General features: G+C 41.8%; 1 protein-coding gene across 11 annotated transcripts in view; it reads right to left on the bottom strand.

Annotated features, from left to right (window-relative positions):
* Nucleotides 1–24593, bottom strand: part of bptf (bromodomain PHD finger transcription factor) — a 144573-nt gene that overhangs the window by 110101 nt on the left and 9879 nt on the right. For all 11 annotated transcript variants that reach the window (XM_070857879.1, XM_070857881.1, XM_070857880.1 and 8 more), the window contains exon 2: nt 17444–18269. In XM_070857879.1, the coding sequence (XP_070713980.1) occupies nt 17444–18269 (826 nt within the window). The remainder of the gene's footprint in view (nt 1–17443; nt 18270–24593) is intronic.

The following is a 24593-nucleotide window of genomic DNA, read 5'->3' on the forward strand; positions in this document are numbered from 1 at the left end:
CAGTTCATTGGATATATTAAAGAGGGAGTTAGATATGGCCCTTCCGGCTAAAGAGATCAAGGGGTATGGAATGAAAGCAGGAAAGGGGTACTGAGGTGAATGATCAGCCATGATCTTATTGAATGGTGGTGCAGGCTCGAAGGGCCGAATGGCCTACTCCTGCACCTATTTTCTATGTTTCTATTACTAAAAAAAAGATTACCTGGTCATTATCACACTGCTGCTTGTGGGAGCTTGCTTTGCGCAAATTAGCTACCGTGTTTCCCACATTACAACAGTGACTACACATCAAAATGTACTTCATTCAGCTGTAAAGCGCTTTGGGACGTCCGGTGGTCGTGAAAGGCACTATATAAATGTATGTCTTTTTATTAGACTGGGGAAAAACTAGTCTGATTTCCCACCTCAGATGGATATCGGTGTCGACATTAGGAGAGAACACAATCATGCTCAGCCAAGAACTACATATATTGAAAGCTGTTTTAGCCTCTTCAGTTAACAGATAGCTCTAGGAAGCTGCGTAAACTCAAAGCTAGAGATTTTCACATAAACACAGGCTTCCAATAGACAACATTATTACAGGCATTTTAAACATTGTACAGATAAGTTTAAACCATTTGCATACAACTCTTTGTAATGTTTTAATATCTTCAGTTTACAACAAACAGTTCATTGTCGAAACGAAGACGATGGCCAAAGGGATATTCAAAAGAACTAGAGTGATTTGGTACACGCAAGAAAGAAATGTGCAAAGAGACAGGCAAAATACACGGTAGATACAATATTATTTATTAGACTTACCAGGGTTTATTAATAGAACAAAAGGATACTAGAAAGAAGCATGCACAAAGTACTTATTGTATTCCCTTACATCTCCCATAACCCTATTTTGTTCTTAGAAGAACTCCTGTATCAAACTGCAGCCAATGGCAGACCATCATCTTGTGATAGAGAATGCATAACATTAAGCCATCAGGGAGCTGGGGACAGCCAAGGAACAATTAAGTAATCCACATATCATTTGGGAGCAACACAGTTTGTCAGCAGATAACTGAGTTTTCTTGCACTTATCAGTGCTAGTTTACACTGCATGCTGCTATTTCCAAATGGTATACACAAATCAAAAAGTATGCCCAAATCCAAAAAGTTGCCCAATAACACGTCCCCTGATGAGACCCAGCAGTATGCATCCAAGTAAAGGTCCGTTTTGTTCAATGCAACATCCTTCAAAGCCAGGAAGTTATGAAAGTAGTGGGTATATTGCAGTGTGGCCTACTTGAAGCTCTTTTGCTGCTCAAATGCAGCTCTTTATACATTATACAATGTATCTGCGATCAATTGGTTCAGAGCTATACTGGACACAAGGTACGCCTTTTCATCCCTGGTGTTTAATGTTGCTATGGGCGACAAAAAAGTGACTTAAAGCTTCAGAAGAACTAGAAAGTCCATGTAATCAATTCCTAGATGATCTGTTACACAAGCTACAACACTTTAAAAGAATCTGAGTTCTTAATCAGCCAAGAGCCACACTACACTGCCCCAAGACCTGCTGCAGCCAATCTCTCCCTCCCCCACCACCCTTCCAGGCCAACTCCTTGGCAAGTGACTCGGATCTTGGAAAATTTGAAATAATTTAAATATGATGCATTTCACCTCCTCTGTCCATCAGTGACAAAGCTTCATAAATTCTCTCCAAAAAATCCTCCACCATGCTCCCTAATATCCCCTACCTTCAAAAACCTCCTTGAAATCTCTTCAACCTTTGGCTACCTCCCCGAACTCTTCCTGTGAAGCACCTTGGAACACTGCTATGTTTAAGGGTAAGTGCGAGTAGTTGTATGTTGTGGGTAGATTCAGAAGATTCACAAAATTTCTATACTAGATATATTATTTTTAAAGAAAGACAGTGACTTTACTGTTTAAACTGTCAGTTCAGATCGATGCCAATAACAGCCTCAAGGAATTCCACCAACTCTCCTTGCTACACTGCAAATCTATGAATCCTCTTGTGTTCATCACAAGTATAACAAACATTCTGCAATAGCAAAGCAACAATATTTCACACAACTACAGTAAAGGCTACACCAGTCTAATTTATTCATTGCAACAGCTTGCATTGCCAACACTCCCACTTACGGTAACGTTGTTTTGAAATTATTTTACCAGCCGAGCTATTACTTTATCAGCAAACTTAGTCAATATTTGATGTGCTGGGTGCATAGCAAAGTGAAATGCACCCATTTCTGTTGAAGATTTTCAGCAACTGTCGCAACAATAAATCTTTATTACCTGGTATCATGCAGCAGACATCTTGATTTCATAACAATGTAATGGTTTAAGTTTAAAATTGCCTCCCACTGACAAATTTTCTTTTAACGAATATTTCAATTAAAAAAACATGCCAACATGATGATAGCCTGCCAAATACCTTCCACTTTTTAAACTTGCACTGTTGGAAGCATTTGGCTAGAATGAATAAAACACATGCAACTCATTCAGATTAGCTAGGTTATTCTTGTTAATACAATGGATGCTCTTTCCTCCTCAACTTACACCAGTGTACACACAAAAGCTCCAGGGTGTACGTGCCAGAGAGATTCAGCAGCACTTGAGTTTTGCAGAAAACTGGGGCACCACCCAGTGTGTGCAACAAGTATAACTTGGCTGCTTGCATATTTTACCTGCCAGTGAAATTTCTACTGGTTTGATGAGTTAGACTTAGTACTACTGCAACAACTTGCATTATTTATACAGTGCCTTTAATGTAGAAAAACACTTCAAGGTACTTCAGAGATGCAAGGAGAAAAATTGGCTGCTGAGCCAAAGGAGGCGATATTAGGAGGGGTAACTGAAGCTTGGTCAAAGAGATGGGTTTCAAGGAAGCTTTTGCACTGCCAAATCAGCACGCACATATTAGAAGGACTACAGAAATGGGAATAAAAAGCAATAAGAGGATCCACAGAAGCTCTATTCGAAAGCCCTGACATTTATTAAGAACTCCTGTCAAAAATGTCTCAAAGCACTTTACATACAATTAATGCCGTTATGTAGATAAACGCGGCAGCTATTTTGCACAGCAAGATCCCACAAAGTGAAGAAGTGAATTATCAGAATCTTTGTGGTGGTGTTGATTGAGGAAAGATTGTTGAAAAGATACAAGAACTCCTTTCTTTCCAACCCACTCCCCTGCACTAAGGGATTCTTAAAGCAACTTGAACAGGCAGACAGCACCTCAGTTTAAGGTCTTGTGCAAAGAATAACACCACACACAACCCCACCATTACTGTACTACAATTATCAACCAGTGCTCAAATTCAAGAATAGGGCTTGAAGGCACAACCTTCTGACTCAGTGTACTACCAACTGGGCCAAGCAGATGCTATGTAAGCAGTGAACTTTGAGCAAGATAAATTGAACCTTTCGGAGATGGATTTAGTACAAATTTTATTGAGGAGAAAATAGCTCTTCGTACCAACCCTCAAAAGGGCAGCCAAGGACAAATTGCAAGTGCAGTCAAATTGCAAATTGCAGATCTGCAAAACGTGTTTTAAGAAACTTAAGGAATTGAATCTACATGGTTCCTAGACCAAATGAAAATCATTCTAGACTCAAGGAAATATTAAGGCTCAGGTTAATATATTCGGGACTCAGTAGATACAGGAACATATGAGGGGAAGGGACAGTAAACATTATCCCAATATTCAAAGTGCATTGGCACATAAAGCACTAAATTTTAAACCAGTCAAACAGTGGTGGGGCAAATTGCAAGGTTTGTGTAATTATTGGAAAATTAGCTAGCTAGCTGGATTAAAATAAGCTAAAAAGAACTGGAACGGGCACTGGTATGGAGCACAGTGAGAAGTAGAGTTCTGCAGGACCAATCATATGCCTTTTCAAAACATCCAGTAAGAAGAAGGGTCATCATGAAAGTAATAAGGTTGAAGTGTTTTAAACACCAAGCAACTCTCCCAGTGGCCCTGCAATTAAAGGCATCCTGGTGCAAGGTGGCAGTACACAGAAACTGGGGTTTCAGGTCTGAATTAATTTATCTAATCCAGGTTAGACTTGGGACCTTTACAATCAGATACAAGTCTAGCCTGGGTGAGATCTTGGGCTAGGGAAGGGACACAAATGAAAAGTAGTCAGTCAGTCAGGGACTGCTGTATTATTCAATCCTGACTCCTGTCCAGTGACTCTGCTGAAGTGGACATGTTTCAGCCATGATCTCCCTTGCAGTCAAAATCCATTTCAACATTCAGTACTTTGGCACACACATGAAGAAAGGTCATTTGAAACTGAGGTAATGAAGTTGCTCACTGAACGGCATCCCAGCAAAAAGACTTCAAATGGTTAGACCAGCTGAAGTGCTCCAACCGGTCAGAAAAAAAGTAATTGTTCTCCCCTATTTACAGTGACAGCTAATTGCTTTTGCAATCCACTAAACAGCTGTTTCAAATTAAAATGGATCAGGGAAATCCAAACCTTGAATTTAACCTTTTTTGGCTATTCACTACAACAACATCACGACGACCAGAGAGGTTCGATGAAACACAGCAACTGCAAAACTAAGTAACCGAGACAAAAACGATTCAGCAAAAATTTAACAATTACCGAGTATTGAATGCGAGATATAAAAAGCAGCAAAAGCTGGAAACACAAAATAGGTTCTTCTTCATTTCAAAATAGAAAACGGTCCAGGTTTCAGGTGTAAACTCTGTCAGAACCATGAAACATGACCCTCAATAAATCATACATGTGGGGCCCCAATAGCTCAGTGGGAAAATGGATTGATTGCTGTGGTACTGAACCATGTCAGCACGAAAGGTGGTGGGGGGCCAAGTTATTTCCCTGATCTGTACTGAGTTAATCAATCTCCATCGGAGCAGCATAGAAGAGGGGGAGGGAATGGGAAAGAAGAAAAACAGACCACCATCCAAAAACGATCTGATCTCCACCCCGCCAACTGGAAGGAATACACAATGTACAGGACTAAATTTCACTGTGATACCTTACCAGTAGCCAACAATCAGGCTCACATGAAGAATGGCCACTTGCACTCAGTACCTGAAGTCCTAAAAAGCCTATAAAAAGAGAATCCAGTCTTCAAGAAGAGGGAATAAATTAGAATTTAAAAAATATATAAAAACGGGCTGCGAGGCCCATTCGTATTTCCGTGCATGCGCAGCTTTTCCATTCAGAAGCTGGTGACCAGTCTGCGCGGGGGCTCCAGATCGCTGGGCAGCCGTGTGGCTTAACGGATACAAAATGTTTGTTCTTTGTGTTTATACTGAACAGATGGTTATTGTATAACCAAATTTAAAATGAACAAAAAAGGAGTTAATATTTCCATTTAAAAGCTTCATTTGTTTGGAAAGGAGGAAGAGAGAACAAGATTTTATCCCATTTGCCACCCAAAGCCAGACACTTAACAGGTTCAGCAGCTTCACAGTGCTTTACCCAAGAGGCCAGTACAGACATGAAGGCCCTGACAAACAGCAGGAGACCACCAGAGAGCTGTGGCAACAGCACCCAACATCCATAAACGCACTTTGGATGACAATCAAGAGTAGAAAACATTGCTGATTTTCGCATCCTTCGTAGCCTCAGGACACCAGCATTCATTGTAGTATCTAGCCCAGACACTGCCTCAGAGAAAATCAACACCTCAAGAATTGGAAAGAACTTTCAATTATTCCACTTCATGCATAGTTTATGATCAGTGTCATTGGCTCTCCACATGCAAATGTAGTTACTGCGATCACAGGCCAGCAGCTGCCTGTAACAACCAACAGTGCAGCAATAATCATTTTTGGAGAAAAAGGAAATAGTCCATTACATAAAAACACCCTAACAGAATCAACCTTTTGTTCAATTTTTTTTTAAAAATAGCAATGTTTCAGCATATTACATGGTCTGTAAAGAATTTCAAGCATGGTCAAAGATAGAAGAACGAAACAAAACTGAACACTTAATTTACATTTTAACTCAGTCCAAATGATTATAAGTTTAAAATCAACTGCTGAGCGCATTCATTAATTGCAATATAAAAAAAATAGCTATTGCATTAGTCAAATTTACAACATATTGCACATCTATTTTTCCTACAGCGTTACTGTGGTTGCACTCTTGCCTCCGAGTCTGAAATATTAAATCAAAGCCTTTTCAAGATGTAAAATAATCCACAGTATTGTTCAAAGAGGAGCAGGGCAATTCTCCTGGTCTCCTGAACTACTTTTATCCCACAGCTGACACCAAAAATCATTGGCTGTGAAGTACTTTGGGATCACCCAAGGAAAGGTGCTACATAAATGTAACTTCTTGCTTTGTGGAAAGACTAAAGAACATATAAATACAACAGTAAGCCATTCAGCCCCTTGAGCCTGTTTGATCAGGGCTGATCTGTACCTCAACTCCATCGTGGTTCCATATCCCTTAATACTATTACCTAATAAAAATCCATCAATATCAGTTTTGACATTTTCAATTGACTCCCAGCTTCAACAGCTTTTTGGGAGAGGAGGTACAGATTTCCACTGTCCCTTGTGTGAAGAAGTGTTTCGTGACATCACCTGCGAACGGCCCAGCTCTAATTTTAAGGTTATGAACCCTTATGCTGGACTCCCTCACCAGAGGAAATAGTTTTGCTTTATCTATGCCATCAAATCCTTTAATCATCTTATTGAACACTTCAATTAGATCACCCCTTAATCTTTTAGACTCAAAGGAATACAAGCCTAGTTTATACAACTGGTCATCACAGCTTAACCCTTTTAGCCCCGGTATAATTCGGAGGAATTACCAACATATATCTGTCCGAGCGTGTGGTGCCCAGAACTCAATACAGTTTGCCAAATTGGGTTTAACCAGATTAGCTAGCTATATTAAAGCATGTATGGAGTGACTAAAGGAACTATCAGAAAATTAAGGGAAAAAAAAGGTATGGAGGAAATGGTTTACAAACCCAGATATCAGGTGGGCAGAACAATGGCAAATGGAATTCAATCCCGAGAAGTGTGAGGTAATACATTTGGGGAGGGCTAACAAGGCAAGGGAATACACAATAAATGGTAGGATACTGAGAAGTGTGGAGGAACAGATCTTGATGTGCATGTCCACAGACCCCTAAAGGTAGCAAGACAGGTAGACAAGGTGGTCAAGAAGGCACACGGAATACTTTTCTCTATTAGCCGAGGCACAGAATATAAAAGAGCAGGGAGGTTATGCTTAAACTGTACATAACACTAGTTAGACCACAGCTAGAGTACTGCGTACAATTCTGGTCACATTACAGGAAAGATGTGATTGCACTAAAGAGGGTAGAGAGGAGATTTACGAAGATGTTGGCAAGACTGGAGAATTTTAGCTGAGGAAAGATTGGATAGGCTGGGGTTGTTTTCTTTGGAACAGCAGAGGTTGAGGGGAGATTTAATTGTGGTGTATAAAATTATGAGGTGCCTAGAAAGAGTGGATAGGAAGGACCTATTTCCCTTAGCAGAGGGGTCAATAACCAGATTTAAAGTAATTGGTAGAAGGATTAGAGGAGAGTTTAGGAGAATTTTTTTTAATCCAGAGGGTGGTGGGGGTCTGGAACTCATTGCCAAAAAGTGTGGTGGAGGCAGAAACCCTCATTGCATTTAAAAAGTACTTGGATATGCATTTGAAGTGCCGTAACCTACAGGGCTTTGGACCAAGAGCTGGAAAGTGGGATTAGGCTGGAAAGCTCGTTTTTGGCCAGCACAGACACGATGGGCTAAATGTGTTGTAAATTTGTATGATTTTATTCGATCACCCCTCACATGACAAATGACGAGTCAAGACTAAGTGAAGTCCAGGTGAAGCAGGGTTAAGTAGGCAGGGGAATCATTGGTCCAGCGCACATTGGTGGATGAAGGTAGCCAACAGACATTGAATTTTTAAAAAGCTTTTGACAAGGTGCCACACAATAGGTAACTTAATAAGGAAGAGCCCTGTGGAATTGGTTGGGTAAGGAATTGGTTGTGCTTATGTGTGGAGACCAGCATCTCACAGAGTCCCACAGGTATTGGTGTTAGAATTGTGGCTCTTTACAATCTTAATGATCTGGATGAAAGCGTTGGGGAACCGTCTGCAATTTTGTGGAATAATGAAGATTTGTGCAATTGATAGGACCTTAGCTGAAAAATAACTACAATCCGATCTAGATGCGATGCAGGAGTGCTATAAGCCTGTGTCTGGCAGGTGTCATTTAATATTAATAAATGTATGCTTGGCAATTGGGTAGGGCTAACATGAAGCACGTGTATACCACAGAGGGCTCCGAACCAAAGATTTCCAAGCAAGAAAGACATCCAAGTGTTATTGTACATGATTCACTAAAGTCTCACAGCCAGTGTCCCAAGGCTAGAGTAAAAGCAAATAAACTATTAGGATGGATTGTTATGTCGATCCAATACAAAATGAAAAGCACTATATTGTCCTTCTACAAGATCTTGATTAGGCCTCATCTAGAATACTGTGCCAGTTTTGGTCCCCCCACTTGGTGGGTGATTATAGAGGCTCTGGAAAAGGTTCAGAGAACGGCCACTAGATTACTAGATTGATACCAACTTATTGTCCTTAGTTACCAAGGTAGGCTGAGAGAGGCTGAAAGAATTTGACTCGAAGAGTAAAGACTTTGGGAAGATTTGCTGAAAGTCTTTAAGATAATGGAGTGACTGCTGCCAACAACCAGAGGCTGTGTAGAAGCGCATTGCACATTAATCTGGAAGCTGATATTGATGATGTTTCAGCTTTTTCTCCCCCACAGAGCCCGCTCCCTTCCTGGCTTTTTTCCTACAGTCCCCAAGACCTGCTCCGTTCCTGGCTTTTTTTCCTACAGTCCCGAAGGCCTTCTCTGTTCCCGGCCCGTGATTTGCGAAGCGAACAACCAAAGAACACTTAGTCTGCGCGTGCACAACTACTTCAACTTCGTTGGCAGCAATCACTGCCTTAAGATAACGAAGGATCTAGATTGTGTCCATGTGGATAGACTATGTGAATTAAATAGTTGGAAAAAAGAGGATACGCGTACAAGTTACACAAGAATAGAATTATGTTAGATGTCAGGAGGCTTTCATTTTCACGACGATCACCCAGCTTTTGGAACAAGGTGCTGGTTTGTGCAGTGAGTGGGGAGTCACTGCAAGCATTCAAAAGGGAGCTGGACAAGTTCCTGGCTGTGGCTGAAATTACAGTGTACAAAAGGGAGGGGAGTTTTGGGTAATGTGCCTCAAGGTCATATTTTGATTGCCTTCGAGGCCATGGAATTTTGCAGATTCCCCTCTCCTTAATTGGCCCAGGGTTTTTAAACTGCTTTATTTACTTCTCCCAGGAGATTATGTTGCTGCTGTGCCGGGGGGAGGGGTGGGGGGGGAAAGAGACGAGTTGGGCATCATGATTCTTAGTTGCATCTGGACAATGTGTGGCAGGCCTGATTCATCACCATTTTCACACGTTTATAAATGAAGTCCTACAGCTTTGAAACTGCTGGGAGGGCATAATAACAGTGTGACAAATTTATACAGGTAATTTCCATTACAAGTCTGGTCATAGAAATTTATAATGGGAAAGTTGACAATAACAAGTTTCATTTTGTAGACAGGAAATGTGCACAGAAGCAAGATTATGGATATATTAGACATATAGGTAGTGCACATATTACTGTTAAAAATAAACACTTATCTACTTTTAAACTTGTGACAGCAGCTTCTCAAAAAAGGTTACTGGCCATCATTATGGCTCTCAATATAAGAACATATGAATAAGGAGGAGTATGCCATTCAGCCCCTCGAGCCTGCTCCGCCATTCAATGAGATCATGGCTGATCTTCTACCTCAACTTCACTTTCCTGCACTATCCCAATATCTATTGATTCCCTTAATATCCAAAAAGCTATCGAACACGGTCTTGAATATACTCTCAGACTGAGCCTCCACAGCCCTCTGGGGTAGAGAATTCCAAAGATTCACCACCCTGAGTGAAGAGGTTTCTCCTCATCTCAGTCCTAAATAGCCAACCCCTTATTCTGAGACTGTGACCCCTGGTTCCAGACTCCTCAGCCAGAGGAAACATCCTCCCTGCATCTACCCTGTCAAGCCCTGTAAGAATTGTGTTTTTCAATGAGATCACCTCGCATTCTTCTAAACTCTAGAGAATATAGGCCTCGTCTACTCAATCTCTCCTTATAGGACAATTCCTCTCATCCCAGGAATCAGTCTGGTGAACCTTTGTTGCATTCCCTTCAATGGCAAGTATATCCTTCCTTCGGTAAGGAGACCAAAACTGAACACAATACACCAGGTGTGGTCTCACCAGGGCCCTATATAATTGCAGTAAGAAATATTTACTCTTATACATAACAGAAGAAGAACATAATCAAATTAGTGAGTATCCCTGGTCTAGACAAATAAGCGTTGGCACACAGTTCAACTATTGAGGGGGGCAGAGGCGGGAGCATTACAGAGGAGTCTGATTCTGTCCTTACACTATAACCAGGCAATTTCATGGGTCAGCAGACAGAAATCGGGAGCGGGTATGCTGGACAATTTTTCTTCTTGGGGCCAATGACGCTAATTGAATGCCCTTGCTGATGCTGCAGCTACGATAAAAGATCATTGACCAAAAATCAAACCTGGCTCATCCTAGGCCTGCAAGGCTTAGTGCCACACAAAATAACCCCTCTCCAAGTATTAACTGCCTTCTTTTGCTCTAACTCCATAGAAGCAATAGATTTTTCTAATCAGTCAGTAGAGTGTCCAAGTGTAATTATGTGCATGTTTTACAACTGCACAACATTTATAGGAATTATTAAATTGGACCCAAGGACCATCTGTTTTACCTCTCAGACAGGACCCAACTTTGTTAGTAAGCGGAAATTCCAAAGGGAGTAATTATGTTAAAATTATATTTCCCATTTTAATTAAGAATGGTAACATGCTCAGCTGTTTTCTCCTCAGTGTACTCTTCTCCTTCCACTAGGAAGGCAAGGCAGCCTCGGCTGTAGACATCTTCATCGATGCCATCAAAGCTGCTCTGTATTGTGCACGGAGTGGCAGGCATTAAGGGACAGGATGCAGCTCCTCTCAGACTACTTTAGCTGAAATCAAGAACCCAGTGTGTATTAAAACCATAAGAAATACATCCAGCCGTTCCATCGCTTGGTACATTAAAGCAACAATTTACTCAAACAAAAGTGTGCTAATCTACAGTGGGACATGCGTCATGATTGAAATCTGGTTTAGAAGGGTGGCACAACAATGTACAAGACTGGAGCAACGACATGTTGCATCTCAGATTGGCAGCATCGGCCACCCAAGTTCCTTATCTTCTGAATACCATTACGATGTGTTGCTGAGTGGAAAATAGGCTCATTCTGAACACAAGGCAAATGGAGTGATATAAAATCAGAATTAAATTCAACTCTGGGGATCTCCTAGCAATACGTTGCAGGCCAACAGTGGCAATGGGAGTCGAATACAATTCTCACCTGAAAGAAAAGATCTAAATGAGGTTTCGTTTATGAAGTTTTGTATCATAACTCTACGCGCATGTAATACAGACTCCGTTTCCAGCACTCAGTAAGTGAAGGGGAAAGTCTGAGGGGGAGAAAACCATCAACTTCAGTGGAATGGCAACAAGTGCTTCTAATCCTGCAGTTTTAAACACAATCAAACATGGTTCCACCCATGACAAAGATGACATGTCAAGTTATTTAGGCTTCTTACTGATATATAAACAAGACAAGGAGTTGCGTGCATCTGTTTTCAAAATGAATCCAGCGACAGAGGTAGTAGAAAAGACATTTAATGATTGGATAAAATTTAGAAGGGCTTTTCAGCGTGTTTTACTCCCCCATTTCCAATTCTCTCCTCTCTCTTGATATCAACTCCATCACTTGGATATGGTTCCAAAATTTGTGGCTTCTTTCCAGTACTCGGTTCAATTGGCCATTATACAAGCGCGAATCTCAACAGCAAATATCAGCATACCATCCAACTCTGTAAAACATCACAGAGGGAACCATGGCTGATTTTGTCCTTTCTAACCTTTCTAAGCTCGAGATGCTACAACCAATTGTACTTTACTACTGGCCCAAGTGAAACCAGCTAATTTAGTACAATTTCCTACATTACAACACTCCAAAAAGAAGTACTTCTTTAATATTTGTTCATGGGATGTGGGCATCGCTGGCAAGGCCAGCATTTATTGTTCATCCCTAATTGCACTCGAGGAGGTTACGGTGAGCTGCCTTCTTGAAGCGCTGTAGTCTGTGTGGCGAAGGTACTTTTTGTAGCGTTTTGCTAGGCCATTCAGAGGGCAGTTAAGAGTCAAACACATTGGAGTCACATATAGGCCAGACCAGGTAAGGATGGCAGATTTCCTTCCCTAAAAGATATGAACCAGATGGGTTTTTACAACAATCCAGTAGTTTCATCATTACTGACGCTAGCTTTATATTCCAGATTTATTTAAATTAACTGAATTTAAATTCCCCAGCTGCCGTGGTGGGATTTGAACTCAACTGATTAGTAGCCCAGGCCTCTGCATTAGTAGTCCAGTAACATAACCACTCTGGTACTGATCTGGTTATTGGTTTCATTAGCTGTAAAGCACTTAGGGAAAGGCACTTTATAAATGCAAATTTTTCTTTTTCAAAATGGGACATCCTAGTTTGTATGACTTACAAAGACTTTACTTCTTAATCAACAGCATGACACAATGTTCAGACGAAAGGTCATCGAGCTGAAACATCAACTGTTTCTCTCTCCACAGATGCTGCCTGACCTGCTCAATGTTTCCAGCATTTTCAGTGTTTATTTCAGATTTCCGGCATCCGCAGTATTTTACTTTTAAAAAAATATATATAATTGTTTTAAAAATCTGATGTTCAGAGATAAAACATAAATCCCTCCCCATTACATAGCAATGTCGGAGGAAGTTCAGATATAACAGGAACTGGAGCTCAACAAATTGAGGATGCTCAATCACTTCATTATCAGGTATTTTCTTATAACTGTGTATGGTTATAACTGGGTATACAACTGACACTGGCTCGTCAGCTTCTTCAAACTAGTTCTAACAAACCTAGGATGCAGACTGGAGATGTAACAGCAAAATATAACTGAGTGGGTATCTGCAGGATACTTCAGTGATAATCGGATCCCAAGTGTAAATCTTTTCTCAAGAAAGCAACTGGATGGGAAAGTGAAAAACCGGTGAGAGAGATTATAGACTCCCAGACCCAATTTACTGGATGAAAACAGGTTCATACTGTATTTATACATGTTTACAATTTCAAAACTGAACTTCTGCAAATAATCCCCCTCAAAAAGGACGATTAATCTCAACTTTGACGAAGAATAGGAGCATACAACTTCCTTTGATTGCCAAGACATCCATGGGGGAGGGGGGGGGGGCAAATATAGCGTTCAACGTTTTCACAGAATTGTGACGTATACTGGAGGAGCTGCTTCATTCACAGGTTTCATGAAAGTGCATATGACAGAACTAATCTCACATCCAAATTGCTTTTGTATTGGAGTGAAAAATATTGCTATCTACGGATGGCTTTGAAATTGGCTGCATCAATTCTGAAGATTAAAAAAAAACACAGTCCTGCCTATAGCCACAAACTCTCAGACTGAGACCTGTTATCCTCACACTCAGTATTTGGCTACTGAACAAAATAAGGTAAATTCAACTTTGCAGACCATGCATTATGTGCACTGTAATGTAGTATGCTGCAAAACAATAGCAGAGACAGGAAATGTCATAACCGAAAGAGCAAAGCTCAAATATGTCAACATCATCTCAGGCCCAAGATGTGTTAATACATCAGTACTGAAGGCAGTATTTCGAATACATCCAAACTCAAGGATATATAGTGACCCAGAATGTGTGGTCAGGGGCAAAGCAAAGACATTCGCTGCTGGCCTCAAAGAAAGCTGCCCAAAGAGATCTCACGATATCGGTGGTGAAAAGTTTGGCTTTTTCGAAACGCAAGTGATTTTGGTGCAATATAATGGGAATCCCGAACGCAATCTACTGTGACGCCAACAAACTGTCTAAGCAGCCAATCATATTGCAGAATTCTCAGACAGGGAAGCAGGAAATGAGAACCTGCTTTTATCTCGACTTTAAAAAAATGTTAGAGAGCAAAGATTGGTGCTCTCACATAGGGATATGGTAAACCTGAAATAAATATTAACATTTAACATTTAAAAATTTAGTTTCATAAAAATAAATCACAACGGAAAAATTTGACGACAAAATTAAAATTCGTTTTTCAGGGCCATAAAGTTTGTTTAGTTGTCAATGCGCTGTTAAAACACCAGTTACACTTATTCCAACAAGGCTTAACATTTAATGGGGTATTTAACAGCGATACTACCGCAGAAAAGCCTAAGTTTTCCTCAGTTTCACTGATTAGACTGATACACAGCCGGCTATAGACTGGGGGCCAGCCAGTGACGGAGCAGTAAATGACTGACCTCAACTTCAGGATTGCCGCATTTAGATGCACATCCGCTACATCCTGAAGTTGCGGTCATTTTCAAAGGGACAGTAGCGGCAAATGTTGTTACTTCGTGGTTATCCACCGCAAATTCCAAATTTTTTAAATGCCAGTGGTGTTGTGGCAGACAGCAATTTACAGCAGGCTCTCGTGACCAAATAACGTGATTTTATAAAAGGTGATTTTTAAAAGAATTCCAGTGCTCTCCTGGCTGGCCTCCTATCTTCCGCTCTCCATAAACTTCAGATTATTCAAAGCTTTGCTCCAGTTCACCCGTCACCCTCTGTGCTCGTTGACCTACATTGGCTACCGGTCCAGCAACTCCTCAAATGTTAAATTCTCATCCTAGTGTTCAAATCATTCCCTATCTCTAACCTTCTTTAGCTGTGTTCCTCCAATTTCGGCCTCTTGTGCATCCCAGATTCCCTTCACCCCTCCATTGTCGCCTGTGCCTTAAAACTGTCCCGGCCCCAAGCTCTGGAATTCTCTCTCTAAATCTCTCCGCCTCTCTCCTCCTTTAAGACGATCCTTAAAACCTATCTCTTTGACAAAGCTTTTGGTCACCTGTCCCAATATTTCATGCGGCTCGATGTCAAATTTTGTTTGATAATGCTCCTGTGAAATGTCTTGGTACGTTAAAAGCACTATATAAATGCAAGTTGCTGATGACAAACACATTTTTGCATCATGATGGCTCCAGGAATTAAACTGCATAAATATTTTTTTAAACTACCACGAGGCATTTAAAGCACAAAGATATAGCACTGTATAAATTACAAGTGAAGCATCCAATGAACCAGCCAGCCAGAACTATAACACATTAACACCTCATGAATCCACCCAAGAATATAGATAGCTTTAAGTGGTACACAGGTTGAATTAATTCAGCAATTTCAATATTTTCTGAATGTGTTTTTTTTTAATTTACCATTTGAGATTTAGTTTTGGAGAGATCTGCAGGAATGAATTACCAATAGGAAACATTTTGTTCAATATTGCAAACCATATCAAATTTCTTCAAATTGTAATATTAAATCAACATAAAATGTCTTTTAGATAATGAGAATACAGGTAAACCCATCACCACAGCTTTACTATTTGGGGATATTAGTTTGAAGGGATGCCGCACTGCCTCAGCTGCTTGAAGCACCAGTATCCAACTGGCTTAAAATTTATTCTATGAATTAAAAAAAGATGGGATGAGCTGTTAAAATATACATGCCTACAATTCTGTGAACAGGAGCAACTCAATAAGAGTTTTTAAATATAGAAACACTTCTGCATCTTGAATACGAAGCCACGAGGTGATCTAGATTGGCTTGAGTCAGCCAATCTCAACCAGCAATTTGACTTCAGCAACTGGTCCAAGGTTACCCCTTCTAACCACAATCCAGTGGGTCTTGCGAGAAAACATGTCCAGACATTGGGAACAGACAGAATCAAGCTTGATTGCAAGGCCTCTGTTCAAATTACTTGCTAATACCCACTACCTAGACTCTCACAAAGACACGCAAGGCAAGGTTCCAGAGAACAACACTATAGTCGGAGTCAGTGCCTTCTGGGAGCAAGGTGCAGGAGAGAAAATCAGGGTGACAAACAACAAAAAAAGTGTCTCAAAAATAAATCGAGTCCCCCAGTCAACAAATGAATTCTGAAAGCACAAGGCAATGTAGACAAGGACATTTTTCAGAGTTAAGAATAAAGTATATTTTGATATACCTAATTCAAGTTCTACTAGCTGCATCATACATTATATATAGTGAATTGTGACTTATCACGTGAAAGTGTCTCCAACAATTCATTCAAGGAGTTACGTGACTACTGTAGGTATTTACAGTCATTCAGTGGGAGCAGCATCCCATAAAAAACAATGAAATAAACACCCAGTTAATGTTTTGCGTGGTCGTGGTTGAAGATATGTTGGCCAAGACAACATGGCAACTTCCTGCTCTTCAAATATGCCAGGTCCACTTGATCCATCGGAACAGGCATGCAGGACCTTAGTTTAATATCTCAACGAGGCTCCCCAGAGCTGCAAGTTCAAAATGTAGCTTTGAAGGATATTAGAATCAGCTTGGCTTCAATGGAAAATTCTCAGCAAGGCTACCAGTTTGAGTATAACATAATTGAGAACACACCTTGGCTTCAATAACCAACTAAATGAAACCTTTAAGATCACATGAACTATACTTAAAACTTTGAGGTTTAGTTTAACTTCTGAATCAAAATGGACAGTTTTATTTGGAAATGTATGCTAAAACAAAAATCAATTTTTGTGCAAGTTTCAATGGCTAACATTTCAACCACCACCACGAAAATCATTAACTGGATGTTTATCTCGTTGCTTTTTATTTTTGCAAGTCATCCTGACACAAAGCCTCCCTCAATTAGTGCTATGCTGGAGCTTTTGAGGTTGAACCAAATGGATTTCTGCTTTTCAGAAAGAAAACACAAGAATCAATATAGAATTGTATCAAAAGATTATTGAAGGAACTCCTTTGCAATCATTCGAACAAATCATGCCATGATAATTTTCTCGATGCTGCCAGTGTTAAATATACAGTTCTCCTCCCCTTTTTTTTTTATTTAAATGAACAAAATATCACAGCACCTGAAGATGAATTAATTCACACCACCAGATACCTCGATGCATCATAAATGGCAACAGAAGCATGTTGCAACTGCATGTTGCTTCACTATTCTGCAGAAATGCAATTCGGATCAACAACCCAAAAGGAATTTGGGCATATTTTCAATCAAAATCTACGTTTAAAAAAAAATGTAAATATAACTTGTTAAACACTGATGCCAAATTTATTTAGAGGTCTACTTACACTGACCAAGATCACATATTTATCATCTGAATTAGCTCATGCTCTATTAATATAACGGATTGTGACAAATTATACTTACATAATAATCCTTCTCGTCAAGAACCAATATTTTCGTCTGTGTCTGTCATATCCTATAGGTTCATGGCGAACATACGGTTTATTTTTCTGGATTTCAGGCACGCAATCACAAACACCAAGCACTTTGTGTGCCACACAGATCTCACACTGCCATTCATCCTCTGGCACTTCTTCAAGTGGTGGTTTCACACATTCCAAATGGTACACAGCCGAGCAGGTTTCACAGCAAAGCAGATCACCTAGCTTGTGACAAACCCGACAGTGGTCATCATACTGGATCACACCCTCAGACATCAACTCCTCGCGGGCAATGTTCGTCGTCAAGAACTGATCCACTAAAAATTGAAGAACTTTGATTTTATTTTCTATTGGTCCGTATGGGTATTCATCCTTTTCCTGATAGGGTAATACATGATGGTATTCCCGGTCACTTTCGCAATAGGCCCGTACCAGTTCTGGCCACGTCATCCCATCTATAAGGTACAATGTGGAATTGATGCTATCTTTTAAGTCAGCAGGACCAAAGGTGGTGTTCGAGGAATCCTCTTCTCGTAAAATTGCTTTCAGCAAAGCAATGTGCATTTCTGCAATCAGTGTGCACTGCTCCTGACCAACTAGTGCAGCACAAAAGTCTTCGAAGCGGAAAGGTGAAAGACGCAACACTGTTCCAAAATTATTCAACACCTCATAAATAGCGATAATGCTCAACAGCTCTTCGCTGGGCACCAACAAGTCCTCTGAACATTTGGGAATATCAAGAGGAATAACGTCAGTCTCTTCAAACAGCGGCGACCGTGCCCGATGCACCCTTGCCTGTCTTCTCCTTCCTGCAAATACAGCAACAAAAAAAAAAAGGAGTTAAAATTCACGTAACTTTCTCGGCCAGCAACAGAATTAGTGACAGCATGATTGCTTATAAATGTACAAGTTTTAAAAAATAGATTCCCCCCATCTCGTTCCCAATTGTCTCTTTTTTTGAAGGCACCAACATGCTGGGGTCCAGTTCCACATATGCTTTCAGCTCAGTGAGCCAAGACTTCAGTGCCTGCAAGAACCTCGACCGCTTTTTCTCCCACTCTAGCCGAAGACACTGGTAACCCAGATGCAGTCCTAGCCAAGATCAGTACAGTGGAGACCAGGGGTCAAAGGTTTGGGTCTTTCCCAAGTCTGTATGACCACACCAGGTTTGGATTTATTCACTCACTCACTCAGCAAGAAATTATGTTTTACTATTAATCCTATACTATCACAAAAAACTGAAGAGAGGCCACACCCAAATCATCAACTTTTCCGTTCTCTATATATGCGGTTGACTGACCAGCTGTGTTTCCAGCATTTTCTGTTTTTGTTTTCCAGCACTGACAGTATTTTGCTTTTTACTGGATGAGCTTAAACCCAGGCATGAATTTTGTGGGCTTAGAGAGAGCTGTTTTGTAGCTGGTTGTACCTCATTGATAAATAAATCCTAAATCAGAACACCAAGGTCTGGTAGTATCAGCGACAAAATACATGCAAATTAATCAGGAACACAAAAGTTAAACTTTACACATGGCCTTCTGGCTTCAACTAATGACCCACAAAGTAGTTAAGCTTGGACTCCCTTGCTCTAACATAATGCAGCACAAATACACCAATGCATTAGAACGCCATGACATTCATTAGAAATAAAATGAATATTGCTTTTGTCTATCTCATTAACCAACACCATGACCCGCTGCGACAAATGACTAATAGACTTGCACTGACCCAGAGTTAGCACTGCCATTTGACATATTTTTGTCACCATACCTTTTGCATTTTAGAGAATGTGTTTGGTTTCTTGTTTTTCCAACAAAAAATACTACATTTTGCCCCCACCCCTTCCAGGTCTCCTGACTCCCAGTACTGTGCCAATGTTGCTCAAAATGGTTGTTTCAAGAGGAGCGCCAGAGGCAACTTGCCCTTAGATTTTCCCTCCCTCCCTCCCTTATAGATAAAATGCATAGGTAAAGTTGATATGGTCAGGAAATCGCTGGGTGATAAATCCATGAGCACACACCCATATCTTCACAAACATACCATCTCATGACAGTATGTAACAATTTTCTTGCAGAAAGATCAGTAGAATCATCTGCCCACTCCACTGTCAGATGAAAGAAGTGAAAGCAGAGCTGTTTAAAAACATACAATATAAAACATACAATATTGTTGCTCCAATGCAAATAGTGTGTTTCGGGAACCTTAAAAACCCCCACCTATAAATTCCACTTAAACTATTTCATCTCCTTTTTGGATTAACTCAAAAGCTACTTGCATTTATAAAGCTTCTTTAACGTAGGAAAACTAACAAGGTACATCACAGAAGCCTAATCAGATGAAAAGCGGCATGGAGCCAAAGAAGAAGCTATTAAGAGGAGTGGTTAAAACGTGGTTAGAGGTTGGTTTTAAGGAGAGTCTTAAAAGAGCAGAATGAGGTGAAGCAGCAGAGCGGTTTAGGGATGGAATTCCAGAGCCTAGCATTCTAAATGGCTGAAGGCACGGCATAAATGGAGGAGCAACGGATGAACAAGTGGCCAGATTGGAGGAACGTAGAGTTCTCAGAGGGTTGTAGGGCTGGATACGTTTAGAGATAGGGAGGAGCAGGGGCATTAAGGGATTTGAACACGAGGATGAGAATTTTAAATTTGAGGTGTTGGGGTCCAGGAGCCAATGTAGATCAGCGAGGACAGGGGTGATGAGTGAATTGGGCTTGGTGCGGGACAGGATATGGGCAGTTTTGAATGAACTGAATAATTGCCAGACCAAGTTTAAGACAATATTTTTGTACATCTGCAGCATCAAGCGTTAGAAGGCTTCTTTTCAGAGTTCAAGTATTATTTTGATTCTGAAGATCAGTGGAGAAGTGGAAAGGACAAGGAGGAATAATGCATCATGGTCGCAGTCATATTGGAATCATTCATACTTTGGCCAAGGCAGTCTCATTGTTACAAACGGGGTGGAAGTTGAGAGATTTGAACAGCAATTATGCATGTCTATGGACAAGATGGGATAGAAGAAATTATGACTGAAGATAAAATCATAACACACCAATACCCATAAAAATGTCATTACTAACTGAACAATTTAAGAACCTGGCTCCACTAATGTATGTATGTACAAGTTTTACAATATTAACAGAGCCATAACAGATGCTACAACTTTTTCCACAATAATACTTTTAAAATTTGTTCTTGGATATCTTTTCATATATTAATATATAAAGCTTTTAGTCACATAAGGCTATAACTTTGTGGCTGCAAGTAGCCCAAAGAGCTATCACTCCTACTTATTGTCTCTTTCTGCAGTGAAGAAATAATGATGCGAGGGAGAGGAGTGACAAGCCTTGATAGAATCATAGAAATTTACAGCATGGAAGGAGGCCATTTCGGCCCATTGTGTCCGCACTGGCCGACAAAGAGTTATCTAGCCTAATCCCACTTTCCAGTTCTTGGTCCGTAGTCTTGTAGGTTACGGCACTTCAAGTGAACATCCACGTACTTTTTTAAATGTGGTGAGGGTTTCTGCCTCTATCACCCTTTCAGGCAGTGAGTTCCAGACCCAACAACCCTCGGTGAAAAAATGTGCCCTCAAATCCTCTCTAAACCTGCTACCAATTACTTTAAATCTATGCCCCCTGTTTGTTGACCCCTCTGCTAAGGGAAATAGGTTTATCTAGGCCCCTCATAATTTTATACACCTCAATCAGGTCTCCCCTCAGCCTTCTCTGTTCCAAAGAAAACAAACCCAGCCTATCCAATCTGTCCTCGTAGCTAAAATTCTTGAGTCCAGGCAACATCCTTGTAAATCTCCTCTATACCCTCTGTAGTGCAATCACATCTTTCCTGTAATGTGGCAACCAGAACTGCACACAGTACTCCAGCTGTGGCCGACAAATCCCCTGGGAGGACAGACGTACCAACATTAGTGTCCTTGACCAGGCCAATATCCCCAGCATTGAAGCACTGACCACACTTGATCAGCTCCGCTGGGCAGGCCACATAGTTCGCATGCCAAACACGAGACTCCCAAAGCAAGTGCTCTACTCAAACTCCTTCACGGCAAATGAACCAAAGGTGGGCAGCGGAAGCGTTACAAGGACAACCTCAAAGCCTCCCTGATAAAGTTCGACAACCCCACTGACACCTGGGAGTCCCTGGCCAAAGATTGCCCCAAGTGGAGGAAGTGCATCCGGGAGGGCACTGAGCACCTCGAGTCTCATTGCCGAAAGCATGCAGACATCAAGCGCGGGCAGCGGAAAGAGCGAGCGGCAAACCTGTCCCACCCATCCCTTCCCTCAACGACTATCTGTCCCACCTGTGACAGAGTCTGTGGCTCTCTTATTGGACTGTTTAGCCACCCAAGAACTAATTTTAAGAGTGGAAGCAAGTCTTCCTCGATTCCGAGGGATAGCCTATGATGAATGATGATGAAGATGAACTAGTATTTTATACAGTTCAAGCATAACCTCCTAATAAAGACAAGTATTCCGTATGCCTTCTTAACCGCCTTATCTACCTAGCCTGCTCCTTCAGGGATCTGTGGACATGCACTCCAAGGTTCCTTCGTTCCTCTACACTTCAATGTCCTACCATTTAATATGTACTCATTTAATGAGGAAACACCAGCCGCAGGTCGGGGGGTACAGGAGGAGCAGCCACTTCAAGATACAGCTCAAGCCGTTCCAGAAGGGAGACGGCCTCAAGGACGACGACGTCACCAAAATCCAGAACGCCGACTGGAGCGTGGACAGGAACTTCGGCGGGTACAGCAGAGGTGCGGTGAATGATCAGAGCAGAGGAGCGGAGAGAGATCGTGGTCCAGGAGCGATGTGATCTGGGTCCAGGAGAGGCAAGGGTTTGGGGCCCAGAAGAGGCGAGGGCCGGGGGCAGCACAGGCTGGTCCACACTGCAGTCTACGGACAGTAGGAACGTGGGCGCACTAGGTCCATGTAGCAGAGCTGGTCTCCAGTCGTCTTGGTTAACCCTTGCCACTGGATCAAGACCTAGCTCTGTCAAGCCCGTGTGGTAGCTGATGGGCAATGGCCACCACACGTTAAAAGAATCCACGCACAGGCATCTTCCACCCTTCAATATGTAGTTCGGCACGTGGGATATCAGGTCCCTCATTGAAACACCTGTGAACTCATTCCTTTTTGGTGTGGAAGCAAGTCATCCTCGATACGAGGGACTGCCTGATACTATACTATATCCTTGCCTTGTTAGTCCTCCCCAAATGCATTACCTCACACTTGATGTGGTGGAAAAAAATTTTAAATAAAAAGGGTTAGTACTGAAAAATGGAACAGCACTACAGTGGTAACAGTACTAGACCAGCAATCCAGAGATCAGGAGTTCAAATTTTACCATGGCAATTTATAAGAATGAAGCTGATAAATCTGGTACAGTAATTTTAAAAAGTTACTAAGAAAGCTGCCAGATTTGTGCCAAAACCCAACTCTGGCCAATGCATAACTCGAGCCCACATTTGTGATTAACTCTTAATGCCAGTTATAAAAAAAACAATTGCTACCAAAAAATCAACTAGGGATGAGCAGTTAATGTGGCAGTGTCATCGATGTTCGGAGATCAAATAAAAATAAACTGAGATACATTGTGTGTAAGATTACTTTGTGCAAGTGCCGTAGCCCGGCAGACTGAAGAAACCATACCCTACAAAATACTAAAAATGTCCAATTACAAAGTTCAGTACACAGACAAAATAACTTACTGCATCCTCCTACTTTCATCATGTTATTCCCCATTTAATATGTCCAAATTTTGGGTGGCTAATGTTCCTTTCACAGAGGAAAAAGCGTTACAAAAAAACTTGAAGTCCGATGTCAATTATAATTTGTTTTATTTAGTAAAATTTATAATTATTATAATTGACATCGGACAAGTTTGGGATTTCGATCACCAATTCCATTGCCATTATGAAAAGACTTCTTCACATCGTTTTGCACACCACATTTCAATAAATCAGCACAAGGAATTTAGTCTAGGGGAAACATAGGGATAGCATTGTATTAACACTAGTTAAACACACAGCTGCCTGCTTCACCAACTGACAACTTAGGACAAGCTCATGAACACAGGAAAACTTTCGAGAGACACAATTAATCAAAGGCTGCTTCTTTAGTTCCAAAATCAGGTGTGCTGGATGGAATGGAAGAGCAATAGAGTGAGAGCGTGATGAGTAAATAGGAGGGGGGGGGGTGGAAGAGAGAGGGGGAGAGCGAGAGGGGGGGTTGGGGGGGGGGGAAGAGGGGGTAGGGGGAAAGAGAGAGAGAGAGGGGGTGGGGGGGGGAAGAGAGAGGAGGGTGGGGGGGGAAGAGAGAGAAAGGGGTAGAAACATAGAAAATAGGTGCAGGAGTAGGCCATTCGGCCCTTCTAGCCTGCACCGCCATTCAATGAGTTCATGGCTGAACATGCAACTTCAGTACCCCATTCCTGCTTTCTCACCATACCCCATGGGAGGGGGGGGGGAGAGAGAGAGGGGGGGGGGAAAAGAGAGAGAGAGGGGGGGAAAGAGAGAGAGAGGGGGGGGAAAGAGAGAGAGAGGGGGGGGAAAGAGAGAGAGAGGGGGGGAAAGAGAGAGAGAGGGGGGGAAAGAGAGAGAGAGGGGGGAAAGAGAGAGAGAGGGGGGGGAAAGAGAGAGAGAGGGGGGGGAAAGAGAGAGAGAGGGGGGGAAAGAGAGAGAGAGGGGGGGAAAGAGAGAGAGAGGGGGGGGAAAGAGAGAGAGAGGGGGGGAAAGAGAGAGAGAGGGGGGGGAAAGAGAGAGAGAGGGGGGGAAAGAGAGAGAGAGGGGGGGGAAAGAGAGAGAGAGGGGGGGAAAGAGAGAGAGGGGGGGGAAGAGAGAGAGAGGGGGGGAAGAGAGAGAGAGGGGGGGGAAGAGAGAGAGAGGGGGGGAAGAGAGAGAGAGGGGGGAAGAGAGGGGGGGAAGAGAGAGAGAGGGGGGGAAAGAGAGAGAGAGGGGGGGAAAGAGAGAGAGAGGGGGGGAAAGAGAGAGAGAGGGGGGGAAAGAGAGAGAGGGGGGAAAGAGAGAGAGAGGGGGGAAAGAGAGAGAGAGGGGGGAAAGAGAGAGAGAGGGGGGAGAGAGAGAGAGGGGGGAAAGAGAGAGAGAGGGGGGAAAGA

Source organism: Pristiophorus japonicus, chromosome 16 (genome assembly GCF_044704955.1).
Source record: "Pristiophorus japonicus isolate sPriJap1 chromosome 16, sPriJap1.hap1, whole genome shotgun sequence".
NCBI lineage: Eukaryota > Metazoa > Chordata > Chondrichthyes > Pristiophoridae > Pristiophorus > Pristiophorus japonicus.